The sequence below is a fragment of the Alosa sapidissima genome, chromosome 11 (assembly GCF_018492685.1).
Source record: "Alosa sapidissima isolate fAloSap1 chromosome 11, fAloSap1.pri, whole genome shotgun sequence".
Taxonomy (NCBI): Eukaryota; Metazoa; Chordata; class Actinopteri; order Clupeiformes; family Clupeidae; genus Alosa; species Alosa sapidissima.
Genome location: NC_055967.1, coordinates 19,392,639 through 19,412,863, shown reverse-complemented (window position 1 = coordinate 19,412,863; position 20,225 = coordinate 19,392,639). Strand labels below are relative to the sequence as shown.

The window sequence follows — 20,225 nt, the reverse complement described above, 5'->3', positions numbered from 1 at the left end:
CACTCTATCTCTCTCTCTCTCACTTTCTCTATCCTGCTCTCTCTCTCTGTCTCATCCTCTCTCTCTCAATAACAATTGAATTCAAAGAAGCTATATTGGCATGACTATAAAGTTGTGCAATGTTGCGTAAGCATTTGGGTTGGATGACGTACACTGTAGATAGATAGATTATACCGAGATAGATAGACTTTATTGATCCCAAGGGGAAATTCAATGTACATCAGATACATTGGAAAAGAGGGGGAGGAGGTAGAATAACAAAACTAAAGCTAACATCATCAAGGAAGCAGGATATCAGCAACGACAAAGACACATACATAACATTTAGATTTATTAGCAATAACAAAACAGCAATTATCGCCACAGAAGCAGGAAATGAACAACAAAAAAACACACTTCATTGTCATCATTTTAATTACCAGTCCATTTATAGTAGTATATATACTGTATAGTCATATATAGTCTTTAAAGCAAGTCTAACATTGTGCTACAAGATCGAGTTTTCTTGATGCCCCGGCTGAGACCGCTGCGAGGGGAGGACTGAGTTCTCTGAGACGGATTTGCACACCATAGCACAGAAATACAGTGTTCCAGGCTCCATCCTGGTAGCCTGACGTAGCCATATTCAGTTTGATTCAGAATTTGAGTTTGATACTGCACCATTGGGACCAGGGATAAACCTAACCAATCAGAGCAACAAAATAGTCTACCATGGATCCTGTAGGGACAACAACCAAAACATCCTTCTTCTCGACAATTGCTTAACTGCTATTTCATATATTGCTGTTCATTTTTTAAAGTTATTGCGCTGTGAATATATTGTACAGACGCAATAGCGACATCTAAACGTCTAGCTTCTCCAGCAACAGCCGTTTTGTTGTAAACAAAATCAACCAAAGCACACTCAGGTGACATGAATGACTAAGCACCATTGCTCACTCATCTATGGTTGCTCATCTATCTATCATCGTATAAAACCCACCCAGAAAATTTGATTGGTCTGCACAGTTCTCAAGTTTTCATAGTGGCTCCAGACCTAATTTCCCCACCTCAAATTTTGTGGGTGGGGTTATATTTGGACTGGCTTCCAGGCTACCATCCTGGCGCAGTGGGGACAGAAATCCAGTGGGCAGAGTGCCGCCTGGGCATGTGCTGTACACTCAGGTGTTGCCCATCCACATCCAGGATGGCCCTTGAATACATGGGACATCAACGTAAATCCGCTGCCATTGGAATATTTGCTAGTAGTCTTGAAAAAGACTGTTGATAATGGCTTGAAAGCAAGAAGGGAAGGAAACCGGCGAGGCCCAGCACAGGGAGTAATCTAGCTGCAGGAGGGCTTTCTTCGAGCACTGCATGGTTCAAAAGATCTTTGTGATTTACTGAAGAATGAAGAGAGGGCTACTCTCTCGCGATGTGCCCTTACGTAGGTACCAGTCCACAACAAAATCCCTGAAAATGGTCGTTGGAGATTGGTTCAGATCGATGACGTCATCCGATAATGACTTCCCATTGGCTAATGTTGGGTGAACTCGACTGAAAGAGAACTATTGGTCTGTGTCCTGTCCTGTTCCTCTCTCTCTCTCTCTCTCTCTCTCTTTCTGTAATACTCTCTTTATCTTCCTTCCTACCTCTAATGTTCTCTATTTCCCTCCTCCTCTCTTCCTCTTTCTGTCTGTGTCTATATTCTGTCCATGTCTGTCTGTGTGTGTGTGTGTTTGTGTGTGTCCAGTTCAGCAGCCCCATTCAGCAGTGTGTCTGCTGTGTGAGTGTTTATTCTGAGAAACCTTGTAAAGATGCATTGTAGGCCTTCCTCTGCTTCCTCTCCACCCCCCCCCCCCCACACAATTCCTCCCTCTCATCATCTCCTCCCATCATTTCCCTCCTCCTCCTCCACCTCCTCTCTTCCTCGCCCCTCTCTTTGTCACTCCATTCCTCCTGACTCTCTGCATTATTCAGTGCGAGTGCTCTTAAGTGTCCCGGACCCAAAAGTGCCTTCTCCTTCTGCTCCACAGCGCTCTGGGGCCGGGTGGGCTTTCTAGAAGCCTCTGGCACTCGACAGATGCCCCCCCATCCGCCCTCCTCCTCCTCCTCCTCCTCCTCCTCTTGCACCCCAAGTAGGACAGATAGTAGATGGTGGATACATACAGTCATCCGCAGCAACCACACAGCTCTTTTATTTATGCCGCTGATGAGGCAGAGGAGGCAGGAGGCAGTGCAGGGTGAGGAGGAACACCAGAGTGCACACAGGAAGACGCTGGGAAGCAGGAGCACATCTCCAGACATGTTGTCAAATGGGTTTTATTTAACATGAGGTTTGAGCCTCAGTCCTAATCACAGGCTCGGTCTCTGCTAAAAGGTAACCTGGGAAGGCTGAAGGGAAGGTAGTCTGACTCTGACATGTCAGTCTGTTAGATGGGTTGTTGCAGAGAGGAATTAACATAGATGTAGGTAGTGTATATTATTTAAACTATTGGTGTACTAATGTTTGATTCAACATAATGAATATAAGTGACGTAACATTACATAGCCAATCGAGAAGAAAACATAGAAAGGAAAATGTCTAAAGACTAAATCCAAGCTCATGTTTCACAGGGCAAATATGCAAGACAGCTGAGAACAGATTGGGTGAGAAGTGAAAGAGGAGCTAAGCAGCAGTGAAATACCTTGAAGAAGAAGAAGGGTTTATTCCAGCTGAAGATGTTAGAGGTTAAAAATATGTGATCACTAAAAGTTGGGTGCCCCCCCCCCCCTCCTTCCCACCAACCTATTTTTTTTTTGTTTTGTTTATTTTAATTCTTTGTCTCTCTCTCTTTCTCTCTCCTTTTCAATTTTCATTTATTCATTATTATTATTATTATTATTATTATTATTATTATTTGTGATTGTTTTCTACCTGTCTCCATTGTCACTTTGTCTTATTTCATGTGTGTGTAAGTTTGTGCCATTTCTGATACATTGATGAAATGTATTTTCATTCATGCTTAGGCTTTTACTATGTCAATGTATATGCAATTTGTTGTGTGAAACTCAATAAAAATAATTGAATATATAAAAGTTGGGTGCTCAGAAGCTGAAAATGTGTTAGACGCATTTGTGTTGACCCAGAGCTGCCAGTGCTTGAAAACTTGTACGCACATGCGCAATCAATGCGTAAAGTCTCTACAGACATAACATTCTGGTCCATATGGACTGGGCAGATGAGAACATTTTTGTCATCCATATTGTGTGCAGACCTTGCGCAGAACTTGTCCACACTTTGGCTTGTGGGTTGTGGTTGGGTCTTTTGGACACTGGAACAGGTCCGCTGTCAGGAGAAACTATCTTTCCACCATGGCTTTATTTGTATACTAAGAATATCTGGGTTTATTGAATTCAACATGGAATTTTAGAACCTTACATTGTTGCGGAACAGAATCTTCTGTTGGCATGTTCAGAACTCCCCTGCTGAAGGGATATCGGCGGTTTGGGAATGCTGCAGCAGCACTGGCGTCTCATACTAAGCATGGGCTCAGTACCCACCCGAGTCTAACCTGTGGTCCAGCAGACTGGCCAACAGCCTCTACCCCCAGGCAATCAGGCTGCTAAATGGACAATCTGCCCCCCCACCTCCTCACCCCTTATACCCCACCTTACACCCCCCTGTGACATAACACTTCATTTTCCACACAGCTCCAATAACTGTGAATTGGACTTTGCATTGCTGCAGCATCTCATCACTCAGCCCACCACTCATTAACCTGTGGTCATTTCCCGAACCAAATCCCCATATCTCTCCCACTCATCTCCTGTCGTCTCTTCACTGTCCTGCCTAATTAAGGTTAAAAAGCCCAATATTATACATTAAAAAGACTTATGTCCTTTACCCAGCAAGATGGTGTATTTCAAAGTACAAGTGTGCTATAGGTAGGGGATTTCCCCATTGTGGTTGATGTACAACTAAGCTTGTTTCACATTAAACAGCACGATGTGTGATTCAACAACAATGCACAACTGGGTTGTGGCAGTCGTAAACCCGTTGCATGTTCTCTCCAAAGCTCTTTTTTACGGCACAACATGCACTACCAGTAGCCCGAATGCCTAACCAAAGAACAAAATAAGGGAAAAACTGTGTCTATGATAAACAGAAGAGGACCAAGAATTGAACTTTGAGGAACTCCAGTAAAGGGTGCCTCTGAGTAATTTATGATTAATTTCCCTCACACAGAACAACAAAGCCAGTTCCTCAACATTACATGTTTTCTTTGTTGTCTGGAACTTCACCACAACTTGAAAAAATTACCTCACAACACTGTGAATAGCTGCAGCCTCACTGTATAATGCATGACTGGAATACAGCAACAGCAGCTCCTGACCCTTCTTCCCAGGCCCTGTATTTTCATTGCTGTCATTATTTAGCTGCATGAAATTTTTAAATGCTCGAGCTGTTATGCCAGAGTGCATCCACATTCAGAGCCATGTTGTGGCTGGTCTCTGTCAGCCAAAGGCCCTTACAACATATCCAAAGGGACTTAGCTTGCACTGCAACATCAGGCTGTACTCTTACAGAGGGGAGCAACCTGCCAAAGCAGGTCAGGTCTTTTAATGGTTAATTGTACATGGTGTCTTGGCTGAATGGAAAAACAAGAAAGAAAAATATATCTTCAAGAAAATATAAATATATCTTCATTTTATTGGCTAAATGGTAAAAACACAAAACTCTTCTTACAGGTGTCAGATGGTGCGTAAACCTTGAGTCCACATGTAAGTACATTTAAAGGATACAGAATTACTGTACCTCCCGGCAGTCTTACATTGAAATTTTCCTGACAGAGCAATGAGGTTTATGCCGAACATCACAAGGCTAAACTGAAAAACTGATCTAATCACATGGTGGTAATGCTTTGCATATGTATATGAATGTATGTTTAGCATGTATTCTGCATAAAGAGGGATTATATATATGTTTGTACACAAGTCCAAGTCCACCATTTCAAACAATATGGTCGCTCATATTCACTGTGTTCCCAGAGATTAAAAAGGATTTAACTGCTGATATTTATAAAAGGTTTTAAAGGATTACTGAGGCCAGGTCACATCTTATCCAAATGGGTGAATATGTGTGGGTGAGGGATTTTGCGCATATACTTTATCAGTATAATTACCTGTAATGCACAATTTCTATTGGTAATATTTCTATTGGTAATAACAATTACATGATTCTTTTAAAGCTTGCTGATAGATTTACAGAGGTATTGATACTAGCAGGAGCATTTTAATGTGTTCTTTTTATATTATATTAGGTGTTATTGCATGTACAGTATTGGTACATAATGCATAATAAAAAATATCATATTAAACCAGTTTTATTCAACAAAGTAATCATAGTAATAAAAGCGATGTGATGCATTTTAGAGTGCATTGCTGATTCACTTATTAGCAAAATGCCAACTGTCAGTTTTAATCTGTTTAGAGATCAGCTTCTGAGCATTATGCACAGAATGTAATGTGTCAGGAACATAATGATGATGTCAAGGTGAGGGACCTAAACAGCATCCTCTCTTCACCCTCACACGAGACAGAAGAATGTTTTAAGCACCAGGAGCTTCAAATGTCATTATCTCTTCTCTTCCCTGCTGCACAAATGGAAGCTAATGGAGAAAGCATTTGGTAACTTAATTTGTTTTTCCACCTCACACCTTTTTTTTCTCTTGCATTGTTAAATCAGCTCATTCAGAGGTCCTCTAAAAGGCCATACACAACACCTAAAGGCAGGACAAAACTTCCGGAAATGAAAGAAGTCAAATATATTAGATTCAGGATCAGAGCAAAATCATGTTTTTTGGTTATATTGGATGTAGAGGTCTGCGCGGTACTGATTTTTCAGTCCCGCGCCCGCCCGCTCCCGTAATATTCTGTCCCACTCCCGATTAATGTCATTTTTAGTCCCGCTCCCGCACGCATCTGTAACATGATGTCCCGCTCCCGCCCGCTAAAGCCCGCATGCAGGAGGGATAGCCTATTCAGTTTTTCTTTCTGTCTCACGAAAGTAGCACACACACCTGAGAAAGACTCCAGATGTCAGTTTCTTGGTTCTGAATGTAGGCTAACAACTGAAGTAGGCCTAGTCTGGTGCCCTCTTCCTCTGTCATGTTTTCGATTTCGAGTTTTGACAATGAGCAGCAGGAACAAATTGAACCCACGTAAACGACAATATAGGCTATAGGCCTGCTATCCGTCAATTATGCTTAAATCCCATTTTTTAATGCTGCCTAACAGAACATCCAGCTGAACTATAGTTATGAACACTACTTTAATCATTTCCATATTTAATTTTACGCAAATATTTAATTTGCGGGGGTGCAGTGAATCATCGCTTTGTCCCGCACCCGCGAACGCACCTCTCTCATCCCGCCCGCTCCCGCAAAGAGCTTTCAAAAGTTGTCCCGCGCCACACTCTTTTGCGTCGGGGCGGGTCTACCAGGGAGTGCAGACCTCTATGGCAGTGTTTCTCAAACTTTTTCAGACCAAGGACCACTTAACCAATGAAAAAAAACCTCACGGACCACCTAGCTAAAAAAAAAGAAGAGTAGACGTACTTCAACAGTATATTACACAATAGGCCTCACCTTGCTTATTGTGTCAGAGGATTCATATGATTTAAACTGGCGTAGCATACATAGGCATGTTGCAGAACTGTTTGAATTTACATACAAGTTGGTTCAATATTGCAAACAACTCATCTATATTATATTTTACCACGTCTGCTTGCGGACCACTTGGGATAGCTTGCGGACCACTAGTGGTCCCCGGACCACACTTTGAGAAACACTGCTCTATAGGGATGCATCACTAGCCTGAAAATATCCAGACTCATTCACATAGTATATAGAGTCTGGGAACTCTCGATTGGAAAACGTTTGCAACACTTGCATCACAATGGGCACTAACTTTGAAATTATTGGTACAGCCTTACCAATCACATTGATCAAAGATTCCTAATGTTACTTCCTACTTAGCCTAAACTTTACAAACTGACAATAAACAGCATCAACAGTCAGGAAACAATTTATGTAAATAAATTTCTGCATTTTCCCAACTGCATTTTTTGACATTTATAGGTGTTGCTGCTTCTGTTTATCATAATAAGTTTCGGTTTCGTCCTCCCCTCTCGTCGCTGATTGGCCTGACATTTTTCTTGTTTGAGGGAAACGGTTATGAACTATGGTGTTCCAGACTAGATCTCCCTGAAAGAAGATCTAGGTGGGCGGGCTAATACATCACTGCTTCCTACTCCAATGATTCACTGGCGTCTTATGGTTATGGTTAAGGTTATGGGATTTGGCAGACGCTTTTGTCTAAAGCGACATGCAAATACAAAACAATGTAATACTTAAATTTAACAGGGAACAATTTAAAATGTTGGTCAGACTACATTGGAATAGCAATAATAAACAACAATGGCTATTCAATCAATAGCCTAATGAAAATAAACAATGAAAATGGAAAAGGAAAATAGCAACAATAAACAATAATGTTCATTCAATCAAATATAATAACAATAACAATTGCATGGTAAGACTTCATTAAAGGTGCTTTAAGCGATGCTGGGTAACGTCACAAAACAAACAAAATAGAGAGCTAGCTCGCTACCTCCTCCCCCTCCCTCCCGTGCTGCTCCCATGCAATTGAAACTCTCCTAAACACGCATCTCGTCTGTGATTTGCTGGAACAGTTTGTTATGTTTTTATGGGTTAGGTTTGCCCAGGTTGTTTTTGTTGCTGTTTTTGGAGCCTGGGCTGTCCACAGAGATCGCGTTTTTTTTTTTACAGTGTATTCAGGACACAGACAGCTAGCAGTTGGTTAGGTGATGTTTGCAGTAAGTGACATAAAATGTTTTAGCCTAAAAAACGCATGGCATCGCTTAGAGCACCTTTAAGGAGAATATTAATAATGAACAACAATGTCAAATTAATATAATAGACTGAAATAAATTGCCTGTCTTATGCCTGTCTTATGGCTCCATGGAAACAATGTTAAAAGAATATCAGGTAAAACCGATCACCAGATTTCGCTTTTAAAGGGAGCTATAGGCTTACTGGTGTAACCATAGTGAATCCTGCTAAGCTAGCTAACGGTGTCAGGCTGGGTTATTGCACACACAGAGAAGAGAAGGGTATGTATCCTCACAGAGAAGAGAAGCCATATGTATCCTCTTATGTAACTCTGGAGTTAAGGTAGTTTCCCGAAATGTTGGCATGTTCCTTTAAAGAGGGAAGTTGTTCATACAACTTCTGCCTCCCTCCTGTGCCAAACAGCAAACATGGACATGCACTCACACACACACATACACACACTCAGCCAAACAGACACGTGTGCACACACACACACACACAAACACACACACACACCTAGCCACATACATACACATATCTTGGCGATCAGAAACGGATGGTCAAAGGTGCAAAGTCTATAGACATTAAAGGCGTGGTATGATTTAATGGCGTGATTCAGTGATCAAACGCTTGGCGTGATTCAGTGATCAAACGCTGGGTGATGGGCGCAAAAGGGTTGCTTATGTTTCCTAATCAGTCATAGCTGTGTTTTGGGCGTAACATCCTTTAAACCAATGAGAATGACATCTGTTATTTCCATTTAACAGCAAGCAGCACAACTTCAAACAATGCATCGATATTTTGATAGTCAACAGCGCATCTGAAGGAATCTGTTTGCACGTGAGGCCATATGGAATAGGGATTCCACTAAACCTTGCTTTACTAACACATGTTTGTGACTAGCAGAGTATAGCCTACATGCATCTGCCTATTATTTGAACTCATAGGCAAAGGGAAACTAACTTCACCATGGTCTCATTGTTAATGACAAAACAGTTCTACCCAGTATTACATGGCTCTTCAGAGTGCTGCAGAATGCTCCATTCACTTGAATGGGCCTTCCCAACATTCGGTGGCCTGCTAATTCTCAATAACAGACCGTTGCTAAGTATAAAAGACCACTGTCAAGGAAAATGGGTTTTGTGCTTCTAATTTACGTCTTTCATATTACTGCGCAAGGACTGGAACTTCATTCAAAAGTGAAAGCAGACGGTTGATCAGCTGTGTTCTAAAGAATGTTTGATTCAAGTTCAGCGTGTGCTGTTGCAAACTATTTGTTTCTCACCAAAAGCCACGATTAAAACGGTAACAAATAGGATAGCCTAGGCTATGTAGGCTAAAGAATCACATCGTGGGGAGTTTATTGTTTCGTTTTTGCAAGTAGCCGTGTAATAAGCGGGATAATGTATAGAATGCTTGATCATTATTGGGAAAATAAGTCCCTTCAGTGCGGAACAAGACCCCTCCGCTGCGCATCGGGGTCCAGTTCGCCCTGTCGGGACTTATTTTCCCAAAAATGACCGGCGTTCTATACATTATCCCTTACTTAATTACTTTCACTATTGACTGACAAAGGGTTACGATCGAAAACATGAAAAAAACAACACTTGCCCCGGTAATGTTCGAATGACTGAATAAAAATCCAAAGGAGTTGCTGTTTACATCTTGTGACAGTGTGTCTTCAGCTGTGCTTTATGCGCATTTTGCTATAGACCAGGTTTTTCTTGGTCAGTGTAAGATAAGAATAAGCCTTGCATCACGCTTTGCGCCACCTTGCACCGAGGGCCCCTAGTCATACTCACAGACACACACACGCACATACATCACACACACACGCACGCATGCACACACACACACATGCACCGCAAGCACTGCTGTAGATGAGTGTGAATTAAATCTTTTCACATCTATCAATGTGTTGCTGCTGTTCACCCCTTCCTCCTCACCCACCCTCTCCATTCTAACACACCTCTGCGTCTTGCTCTCACGCTCACCTCCACCTGGGAACAGCTATACTGGGATGCTCAGATGCTCCAGGTGGATCTACATTGAGAACGTCTGTGTCTGTGTCCCCGTTTTTTTATTTCAGTAAACAGGTAAAGAGGCCTACGTACTGACCCAGTAGACCACATTTACTCAACACAGGAAGTGCCATCACAGGCATGAAAGACAAATCACTAGACACAACACAGTTCTTTTTTTTTGCCTCAGTTCAAGTCAGCAACTGAAAGTTCAAATGTCCTTACGATACCTGAATGTTATTTGTTGTCATTTAAATGTGAGTGCAGAGTACTGAGGTTTGCTTTACAAAATAATAATCTTTTTCTAATGCTTTTAAACATTCATTTTACAGCAGCAAATTGTTCGACACAGTAAAGGGTATGATTACTTCCAAGTGGTGGTCTGTAACAGCGAGATATCCCCATGATATAAGAACACATGGCATGGTTGCAACACTATCCGGGTTTCTTCATGTGATACTTCTGCTATTTCTGTGAAATAACACTCTCAGATCCAGTTTGGGTCATCTGGAAATGTAGAACTTTTCAAACTGCCATTCTTCCCTCAAGGTCAAGCTATCATTTATGGGCCTCAGCATAGTGCCATTTACAAGCTTCAGAATGCTTTACAGCGTACATGTTGCTCTAACCCATAAAATACATGCATAAAATGGCTTCCAAGAGACAAGTAAATTCTAACAACAGCAGTCTGTGTGGTGATTTGACAGCCAAGGATATACCGTTTCTCAGAAATATTCTCTTAAGGAAAACAGTGCAAAGGCAACTGGGAATTGCTTCCCTCTGAGATATGTGAACAGAAACCGAGGAAATTAACCTAAATGGGATACTCAGGCATCAGTGGAGGTTTCTGTTTGGTATGGATTGATTAATCAATCAGTGTATGATGTGTAAAATACTTAAAGGTGCAGTCAGCGATTGCACAGGAAGTCACGTTTTATGTTTATTTAAATTCATTAGCAGACACTTTGTATTTTAAAGGAGAATTCCGGTGTGATATTGACCTAAAGTGTATTGAAACATGATACCGAGTGTGAACGTATGTCTCATAGCCCATCTCGGCTTGTCCCCTGCACTCCAAACCCCTGGCGCTAGTTAGCCGATGCTACCAACAGCTTTTTCAATAGTGGTGCTTCGGCATCGGGCTAGCCATGCCAATAAATCACCGTTTTACACCCATTTACGAGGCTCAATGTATCTCCACACTTCATTGGTAGACTTCCGAGGACCCTGACATTTAAAACGAGACATTGAGAACTTTGAAAAAGCACTGGTAGTTTACTTACAAGACGATTTATACAGACAGTATCTTCACGAAGTTTAGCGTTTGCAGCCATCTTGAATTTAGTCACGATAAGTCGAGCAACGAGTAAGAATGAACAGGTATGATAAGGGATCAGATTCCATAAATAATTCAGTGGAAATGCATGGATTCCAGTTTCTTCCAGTAGCAGCAATCCCCTCTGTGTGAATCACGGTAAGCGCGAATGAAGTGGCCACTTCTTAATGGGACCCACTGTATGGAAGTGGGCTAAGTAAAATAGATGTGTTTCAAATAAGATAAGGTTAATCGGAATTCTACGATATGCCCGCTTGACAACAGCAGAGATAGAACTGGCCTTTGGCCATAGCAACCATCCATTTAGAACCACTGGCCTTCATAGCAACCAAAGATCTGAGCTGTGTTGCATATGCAATGTGAGGCAAAGTATAGAAAGGTGATGAAATATACAGAGACAGGTCAAGAAATATAGTGCAATGTAGACAGTAGTATATAGTTGATTTACAGACGTATTCCTTTATTCTGAGATACATCTGAGATAGGCTACATCAATAGGCTCTCAAAACAACCCCAGGCTCACAAAACAATCCCAAACAGACATAAGGTCTTTATAGAGCAAATCTATTTAGATTATTTGTCAAATAAACCAGTAAAGCATAATTTGTGGGATGGAATGTATAACATTCACACTCATAGCTCATATTTTTTAAAATAAATTAGTGAAAAAGTATCCTGACAAACAAGCAGCTTTTTAATGCCTTGGTCATATTTCATAATTTCAATTTCCTCTGTAGGTTACCTGATAGCCCAGTTTGAGAGGCGCAAGATGCGTGACATTATTTATTTTTGCAGCCAATCACTACTGTCATTTTATTTTATTGATTTGATCTCAGTCATAGAAGCTAAATTCGAAGGCAGGCCACAGGTAAAATCCAACGAATCACATTCAACCCGCAAGCTAATAGTTGAATAGCCCTCTCCTAGACCTTTTGAGATATTGCCACTGCTCCAACACTGAAAGGCACTGTTACAATGCCTGGATCAAGCCAGGTTCAGCATAGCGTATGCCACTGTCTGCTCACGTTGGTGACCGGTCCAGGGCAAGCACACTTTCGCAGTTCCCGTCGGAAATGCAGTCTAGTTTGAACAATTGTTTGAACACTGTTAGTGTATTCACTCCCCTCGCAGTAACTCATAGCAAGTGTCTGACTGAAACAAATCATATTATTGCCTAGAGTCAAATCAAATCTGGACAGAATTAGGGACAGACCTGTTTCCTAGGTTACTGCACTGGGTGGGAGTCCTCACACATTGCGAAGGATCAAATGGATGGATGGACGGATAGATGGATGGACATACCAGCCCTGACCACTCCTAACCACTGAGCAATGTTTCCAATTTCCCTTAACTTACTACTGCACTGCTCTCCCCTGCTGGCGCCACGCCCTCACCAGCCTTAGTGGCTGCAGTAATTATTGCATGAGCGACATTAGGCCCATCATACAATTGCATTCCCACTGAAATGAAGACAACTGAGCCTCCACAACGTATGTCAGTCAGACCTGATCTGCCAAAGATGTAGAAGGAGGAAGGAGAAACACAGAAATGAGCCACACAGAGGCAGAGAAAGAAAGAGAGAGAGGCAGAGAGAGAAAGAGAGAATCAATGGTTGATTGGGCAAAGATCGGATCTGGAGCCACGTCAATTTTTGACTCTGAATCCTTTGGCTCTTCCTGGCCTCTGTGGAAAACCTCACAGCACACAGTTTGTCACCACCACCTTGCAATCTTTCCACGGATCTCGCTTGCATGTGCTCTGGAAACTCTTGCATCATAGTCACACTCACTGTGCATGAGCCAGTAAAAAACATCCAACTTCGAAATTTGCTGACACATCAAATTGCAGTCTTTTTTGGGATCTGTCCGATGCTATATGGTACCTATAATATTCTTGCAGTAGCACACCTAAAGATAAGTCTACTATGGCTTCCTTAGGTTACATTTTTCTTTAGATTTTGAGTGGCAATGTAAAACATTATTGTACAGCACACAAGAAAAAAACAAAGCAAAAGACAACCAAATATAGTTGGACTAGCTTGGGTGAATTCAGATGAACCTTTGCTATGCAGGTTGGTCTAGAAAGATTCATTTACAATATGTGTTTGTTGCACTTCTGAAACAATTTGGTAAGAGATCAAAGTACCAATTTTAGCAGGGGCGTTTCTAGACTTTAAGGACAACCTGGGCTTAGCCCGGCTGGACCGGATGTAACTGTAAAGATTAGCTGAGGATTTTTTTAATATATATACAGTACATAAAAGGTGTTATTATAGTAGACAACAGACTACATTAGACTGCCCAAATTATTTATTATTGAATTACTAGGCACATACACATTTAAGTGTGAGGTTGCATGTAATGTATCATTAAGCAAATGTTCTGCACCTCCTTCTGTTGATCTCCCTTCTCTCCATCACCTGACTGCTCTTTTGTAGTTTAATCTATGCCAGAGATCTTGAGGCTGAAGTTCTGTCTCAGTCTGTTTCTCTGTCTGTTCTTATCACTTACTCTCTTCTTTCATCACTTACTGCTGTCCTTCTCATCATTTGCTATTTTTGCTTCTCATCACTTACACTTCTGGGTGAGCAAATCGAGCGCCAGTAGAAGCCTGTCGTGTCGTGATGCCCAAGGTGAGTGTCTTTTCTTGTCCTGTTCTTGTCTTCTTGATATGCCCTACAGTTATTTAGGCTAATTAGGTTTGTGTTTAATACTTTATTACAACGGTAACGTTAGCTACCGTCTCACCCGACTTACAAACTACTATCCCTGTCCATTGTGTGACAGCGACTGTTCCTGTTTGAGGAGTTGCGCTTGATTTGCTCATCCAGCTGTCCAGTGCACAGCCTATAGGCCTACCTATTTTGTGGCCACAAATTACCTATTTCGTGGGAACGAATTAATATTTTGTGGCCACAAATTAGTACTTTGTGGGAACGAATTGCTATTTCGTGGCCACAACTTATTATTTGTGGGAACGAATTGCTATTTTGTGGCCACAACTTATTATTATTTTATTTTTTTTCCCCATGACATATCCGGGGCTTCGTATGTGGCAAACCAACAAAAACATACTACATTGCAGGATACAAAGAACTTTTGAGATTGCAATTTTCAGCTCTAATTACAAATGCTTTGCTTATGCATTGGGCATTTGCATACATTTCAGTGGACATTTAAACACATTCCCATGGAACATGTTCATCCCCATGAAACTTGGGTTTTTTAATGCTGTTTTATGTTTATGTCATCAGCTTTGTAATCACTTTGATGGGTAAATGGCTCATTACAGGGTGAATGAAAGCTGTCTCAGCCCCCTCTAGATATTTAATGGTTTATAGTTTGCCACTGTTAAAACATCTCCCTTACGAAAAAATCCTACATTGCAGGCCTACTGTGTATCAAAACTGCAATTTTTTGCTATAGTGTTAGAGAGTGTAACATCCTCGTCTGCTCCTCAGAACATCAGTACAAATGTTGAACAACGGGGGAAAGCATTAGCCCTTCTGGCTAAATTTAGTTATTTAGAGCTGAGTAAATATTGAAGTTGGCTAGTAGATTTCAGACAGAAAATACGGATTTCCTATTGAACGGCGGGTGAATTTGCCACTTCATTTGTCAGTGACTGGTAGATACAGTATTCACATTTCAAAAAGTAAATTTTTCTCCTGCTTAGTGTTTACTAATGATAGCTTGCTAGCCAGCTAGCGATAGGATAGGTAAACAACACTAATAGCTGGCCTTTATGGAGTCGGTCGGACAGGCTTATATTTCAGTTTGCAAACATGAATTCTTACCCTTTGCCTTTCGTTTGAAAAAGCCAAACAGTTTCTTTGCTAGCCATGTCACGTCTGCTTTCTCAACGTACTGCAACCTATGACGCTGAACCACCCAGTGAGTTGACAGCAGTAACGTTAGTTAAGAGCACAGATCCACTGATCTGACCAGACCGCGAAGCGGCCCTCTGCCGCTCTCCACCCACCCCCAGCCCAGCCCGTTCTGCTTCTCCTTGTCAGAGTTTAGTGTTCGGGATTCCTTGTTCTAACAGGCTACGAGGGATAGAACGCACAATGAAATAAAAAAGTTATCTTTTATAGCTAAAGCCCCGGTAAAATCGGCTGGCGACGCCCCTGAATTTAAGTTTAATTTAATTTAATTTCACTGTTGGTTATGGCCCTTGAAGTCATAAAATGGGAAGTTTGGAGACGGGGGCAGTTAGGCATGTATTTTTATAATTAGTGTTTGTACGTGTGAGGGTGAGGCACTGATCAATAAGTTTGTGAAAAAGGAAATTCAAGGAAATTCAAGGAAAAGGCTAAAAAAGAGGCTACATTCTTAAAACGAATGTGTTGTCCCTCTCTGGACACAGAGATGTGTTACAAAACAAAGTAAGTTGTGTTGTTTTCGATGCAAATTGTGTTATGAATAAAAAAAAGGAAACAACACAAACTGTGTTGTCCCTATCTGGACACAGAGATGTGTTAAAAACAACTCAAGTTGTGCTGTTTTCAACACTTTTGTTTTAAGAGTGTAGTGTTACTTCCTGTTAGATTTGTGTGTGTGAAAACTGAGTCAAAGGCTGAGAATTATTTATGGTTCTTCAGATTTGGTATGGGGGTTATGGTGTTTGAGTGACAGATTTCAGAAATTATGTAATATGTAAAGATTTTGTGTGAAAGCAGTTGAAATAACTAATATGTCTTATAATATCTGGTTGGCTTGACAAGTGGCTTCAATTACTGTCGTTAAATTTCTCTGTATGAGAGAGTGACACTGTATGTGTGTGTGTATGTGTGTGTGTCTGTGTGTGTGTTTGTGTGTGTGTTAATGTGCAAGCATGATTTTCTCTCTCTCTCTTTCTATGTGTGTGTATGTGTGTATGTCTGGGCCAGTGTACGATGCATGCTTTGGTGTGAATATGGTGTGCATTCATGGAAGAGCATTGAAGCTGCTCTAGTTCTCAGTGCAGGCATGTGGGTGGATGCTCATCACACCAATCCTGTCACTCTGCGCGCGCGCACACACACACACATATGCACCATTTCATTTCTCCATTCTCCCAGTTGCAAAGAAAAGAAATGCAGATATATTTCCTTTTTTCCTGCTGAATTTCTTGCTAGTTGGGTCCGTAAACCAAGTACCAAATTCTGTGAAAATGCTGCCATGCTTTCAAATAGTTCAGACTTGTGCTATGAAATCAACTCTGTCTACAGTAGGCCACACTGACAACAAAGAGGTGGGTTACATGATTTGACCTGAAACAACTGTGTGCATTCCAACATTATACTGCACATTGAAAACCTTTGCATTGAAATCCTGAAGTGATTTTCACAAGGTATTGGTACTGTACACAGTTGATTTCAGTTTAATACACTCTCATGGTTTCTGTAGTTGATATCAACTTGTCAAGCTTGAAAAACAACCATATGGAATGTGTCATATGTATATTTACAGTAAGTTGATCTCACACAGCATTTTTAATTTCACCTACATTTGCCCCACTTTATAATAATAGCCAGCCATCAGTTGATATTGATAATGGGATGGTAGTGGCGATCTGGGAGGGATTAGGGTATTAGGTCAGGGTATAAAATGTATGTAATATGGTAAATGATCAAAATATTTCCAAATACCCACATTGTGTAATCGAAATCAAAGCTCTCTGCTGTTGTAGGTTCCTTTTTACCAGTAGAATACTTACCTTTTTAGAAATGTTTGTTGGTGATTGCGGACATTTGGGAAAAATTGTGTATGATAAGAATTATAAAGTAGCCTAGGCTAGCCTATTTAGAGTTTTTTTCGTACAGTGAAGTAGATAGCCTAAAGCTGTTCGGTACACGACCACACCTCGTAGGGATTCTGCTTGATCGCGGGTGCTTATCTAATCAAGCGTGTTCTACTCATCGGACACCACCTGTCAGCTTATTTCTGAGGTCATGTCAAGATATGTGTAGGCCAAGGTCTTCGCGCGCTAAGTGATCTTAAAACAGCTAATTTCTGTTTTCTTCGCAGGAATTGGGTAGCTTGCTCGCAGGAACAAGTAACGTTTCTGGGTGCAGTTCCTTGAGATGCTTGCGGGAGTTGGAGCATGCTCGTTGGCTGTCTGTGGTCCTGACGTCAGGGAGATTGTGTGAGAGCGCGTGGAGTCCGGCAGTGAGCGCCCTCTCCCTCTACCCGCCGCGCGAGCCTCCATTGTGAGCAAGCTGAACGATGCGAGCGCTCCTAGCCGCCGCCGCCGCCCAGTAGAAACCAGCATACAGAGGAGTCCGTGCTACGTACCCCAAAAGAGGGACCAAAGGAGCGCAGGAGACGCAGAAAGGCTTTTATGTTAATCGAAAATCTCACACTGTCGTCCGGGTTTTAATGCTTTAGCTAGACGCCATAGGAGAGAGAGAGAGAGAGAGATAGAGAGAGAGAGAGAGAGAGAGAGAGAGAGAGCTAGACAGCCTGGAGAGGGATAGGGAAGAAATAGAGAGGTAAAAGGGATTGCCGGTTTTGCACCTCGCCTGTTTTGGAGTAAAAGAAGAGCCGAGGTTTGTCTAGCCATGGGATGTACATTGAGCGCAGAGGAGAGAGCAGCTCTGGACAGGAGCAAAGCCATCGAGAAAAACCTCAAAGAAGATGGAATCACTGCCGCTAAAGACGTCAAATTACTCCTGCTAGGTAATGCCTTGTTCTGGGAGAGAGCGCCGCATTTGGAGTTATTTGTGCTCTCAATAAATACACAGCCTACACAACATTATTGGTGTATTTGAACATCCGCAGTCGGATTTTGTGGGCAAACACCCATGTTAGAAATGATATATTTTTAACTGTCACAGTGGCAGGCAGGCGTTCTCACCACCTTATGTCTCTACCCCAACAGGAGCCGGGGAATCCGGCAAAAGCACCATCGTCAAACAGATGAAGTAAGTGGCATGATTTAAGTTGATTTCTAGTGTGGGATGTGAGCTTGGATAGACCCCCTCCCCACACACACACACACACACATTCACCTACACACTCGCTCTCTCTGATACACACACACACACACATACATAGCCACTGTCCGCTCCTTGTTGGTGATTAGGACGTCCGCCATATTTCTAGGGAGTTATTACCTATAGGCAATAGCATGAATAGGATCACATAGTCAAGTCAGTAGGCTACTCATGGATGTAAGACGTTAGCTTTGCGGGTTACCGAAGGAGAGAGAATGATCGATGTGCTGTTCACGAAAATGGTGCTGAAAGCAGAACCTTTGGTCTTGTAGCCTATGTGTGTATGTGTGTGCTAGTCTTGGTTGGCGTTCATTGAAAGCCTCTGCCTGCTTAGCCTATGCACCTTGAAGGAACCGGTGGCTTGTACAGTGACATTATTATTCGACCAATTAATCTCAGTGAAGTGATTCCCTTCGTGTTTGATCCTTTGGTGTAGCTATGGGTTTAGAAATTAAAATTCGAGAAATCAGCAAGTTGCAAATGCCCTCCAATAGGATTCTTGAGAACCCATGGTAGCCTATTATAGATGCTTTATTATATGTCTTGTAGGCCTACCCATGCTGGGTTAGATCTAGTTTTTAGGATGTATATTAGCCATCCTGGAGCAAAAAGACTGAAATATAGGCCTTTCACTCAACTTCATTCAACCAACCCACCTGAAATATGCAGTAGCCTAAGGAAACAGTTTCATGATATGCGTGATTAGCGTGATTAATAAATGTCTAGTGTGCCATCCATAATATTGCTTTGCTTAGTTCCTTAAGATTGTGGTTGAATAAATAGCTTATCTGAAATAAAATGGTGAGCTAACACCCGAACTTGTCCATACGGCCATTTTTATTTTCATGCGGTCATCCCTAGACACCCTTTCTGTAGGCTACCTAACTGCACACCATTAAATTCTTTGTCGTGACTTAGCCTACTTGTCATCGAGGATGGGATTGAATTTACGGGACCACATTACATCTGTTAGCCTATATTCCGACTCCCTTATAAGCCTTTGTGACAGTAGGCTAGCCTACCTGTTTTCGACAGAGACTGTTGGGTTTAAGAAATCAAAGTAGGTTCGTGTGAATATTGATGCCTTGCACTGCAATATGTCAGATATGCAGAACGTTTGTGACATTGGAAATTGTGTATCTAGTAATCCGAACCTTGCTTCTGTATAAAGAAAATAATCAAATGGATGCTGGCTTCAGACGCTCGACAGAAAACGCATCCCATTTTCAAGTGTTTGTTGGAGCCCTGCCATTTTCGAATGATCTTTAAACGAGGAAACAGCATGTACATCTCTTTCTTACGTGTTAATAGGCCTACCGTGATGAAGTTCTATTATATACTCGGCCCTGATCTTTGACGTGAATCTGTGTCGGGACTGACCAGGAATATGGAATGAGATAATTTCAGGCGGTTTCAGTGGTGGACAGCGCCCAACAGAGCCTGCTAGCTGAATCGTTTTCCTTCGGATATTCTCGGCTGTTTCCGATAAGGGCGGCTTCATCTGTGAGCTAGTGGGAAAACCCGGTGTGGAGTTTGTCTTTGTGATAATATCTAAGTAGGCTATGTGTTTTTTCCTTCCAAGAATGGAAAAAAATAAACACGTAACCTCTGTTTTTTTTAAAAGAAAAGATAGATAGATAGATAGATAGATAGATAGATAGATACTTTATTGATCCCCAGGGGAAATTCAAGGTCTCAGTAGCATACAGACATCACACACACATTCACTAACAGCAGAAAAAAGTAATTAAAAGTATGCAAGTAATACAAAAAACACAACTAAGCAATAAGGACAGTATAAGATAAAGAATATACTAAAATACAACACTTAATCTAAATCAATTCTAAAAACAGTATCCACATAGTGGGTGGTTAATTAATCAAGAGGCGCTTGCAATGACTGAGGCAGGGACTGAGCCTGTGATTCTCTGTGCATAGTAAGGTAAGGTAAGGTGCTCTGTGTGAGTGAGTGTCATGGTGATAGTGCAAATGAGTAAGTCCAACAGTGACAAAAG

The 20,225-nt window shown here is 41.6% G+C and overlaps 1 protein-coding gene and 1 long non-coding RNA gene across 3 annotated transcripts in view; one reads left to right on the top strand and one right to left on the bottom strand.

The window, feature by feature from the left end:
* Positions 1-1,029: 1,029 nt before the first annotated feature.
* LOC121724203 overlaps positions 1,030-20,225 on the bottom strand; it is a 61,788-nt gene continuing 42,592 nt past the window's right edge. The window contains exons 2-3 of the long non-coding RNA XR_006035158.1: positions 19,092-19,095; positions 1,030-1,092 (exon numbers count right to left, since the gene is read on the bottom strand). This is a non-coding gene — a long non-coding RNA (uncharacterized LOC121724203). The remainder of the gene's footprint in view (positions 1,093-19,091; positions 19,096-20,225) is intronic.
* gnao1a (guanine nucleotide binding protein (G protein), alpha activating activity polypeptide O, a) overlaps positions 17,292-20,225 on the top strand; it is a 96,394-nt gene continuing 93,460 nt past the window's right edge. The window contains exons 1-2 of one of the 2 annotated variants that reach the window (XM_042110599.1): positions 17,292-17,893; positions 18,096-18,138. In XM_042110599.1, the coding sequence (XP_041966533.1) occupies positions 17,776-17,893; positions 18,096-18,138 (161 nt within the window). In that variant the 5' untranslated portion in view covers positions 17,292-17,775. The remainder of the gene's footprint in view (positions 17,894-18,095; positions 18,139-20,225) is intronic. The other variant, XM_042110598.1, reaches the window with a different exon arrangement.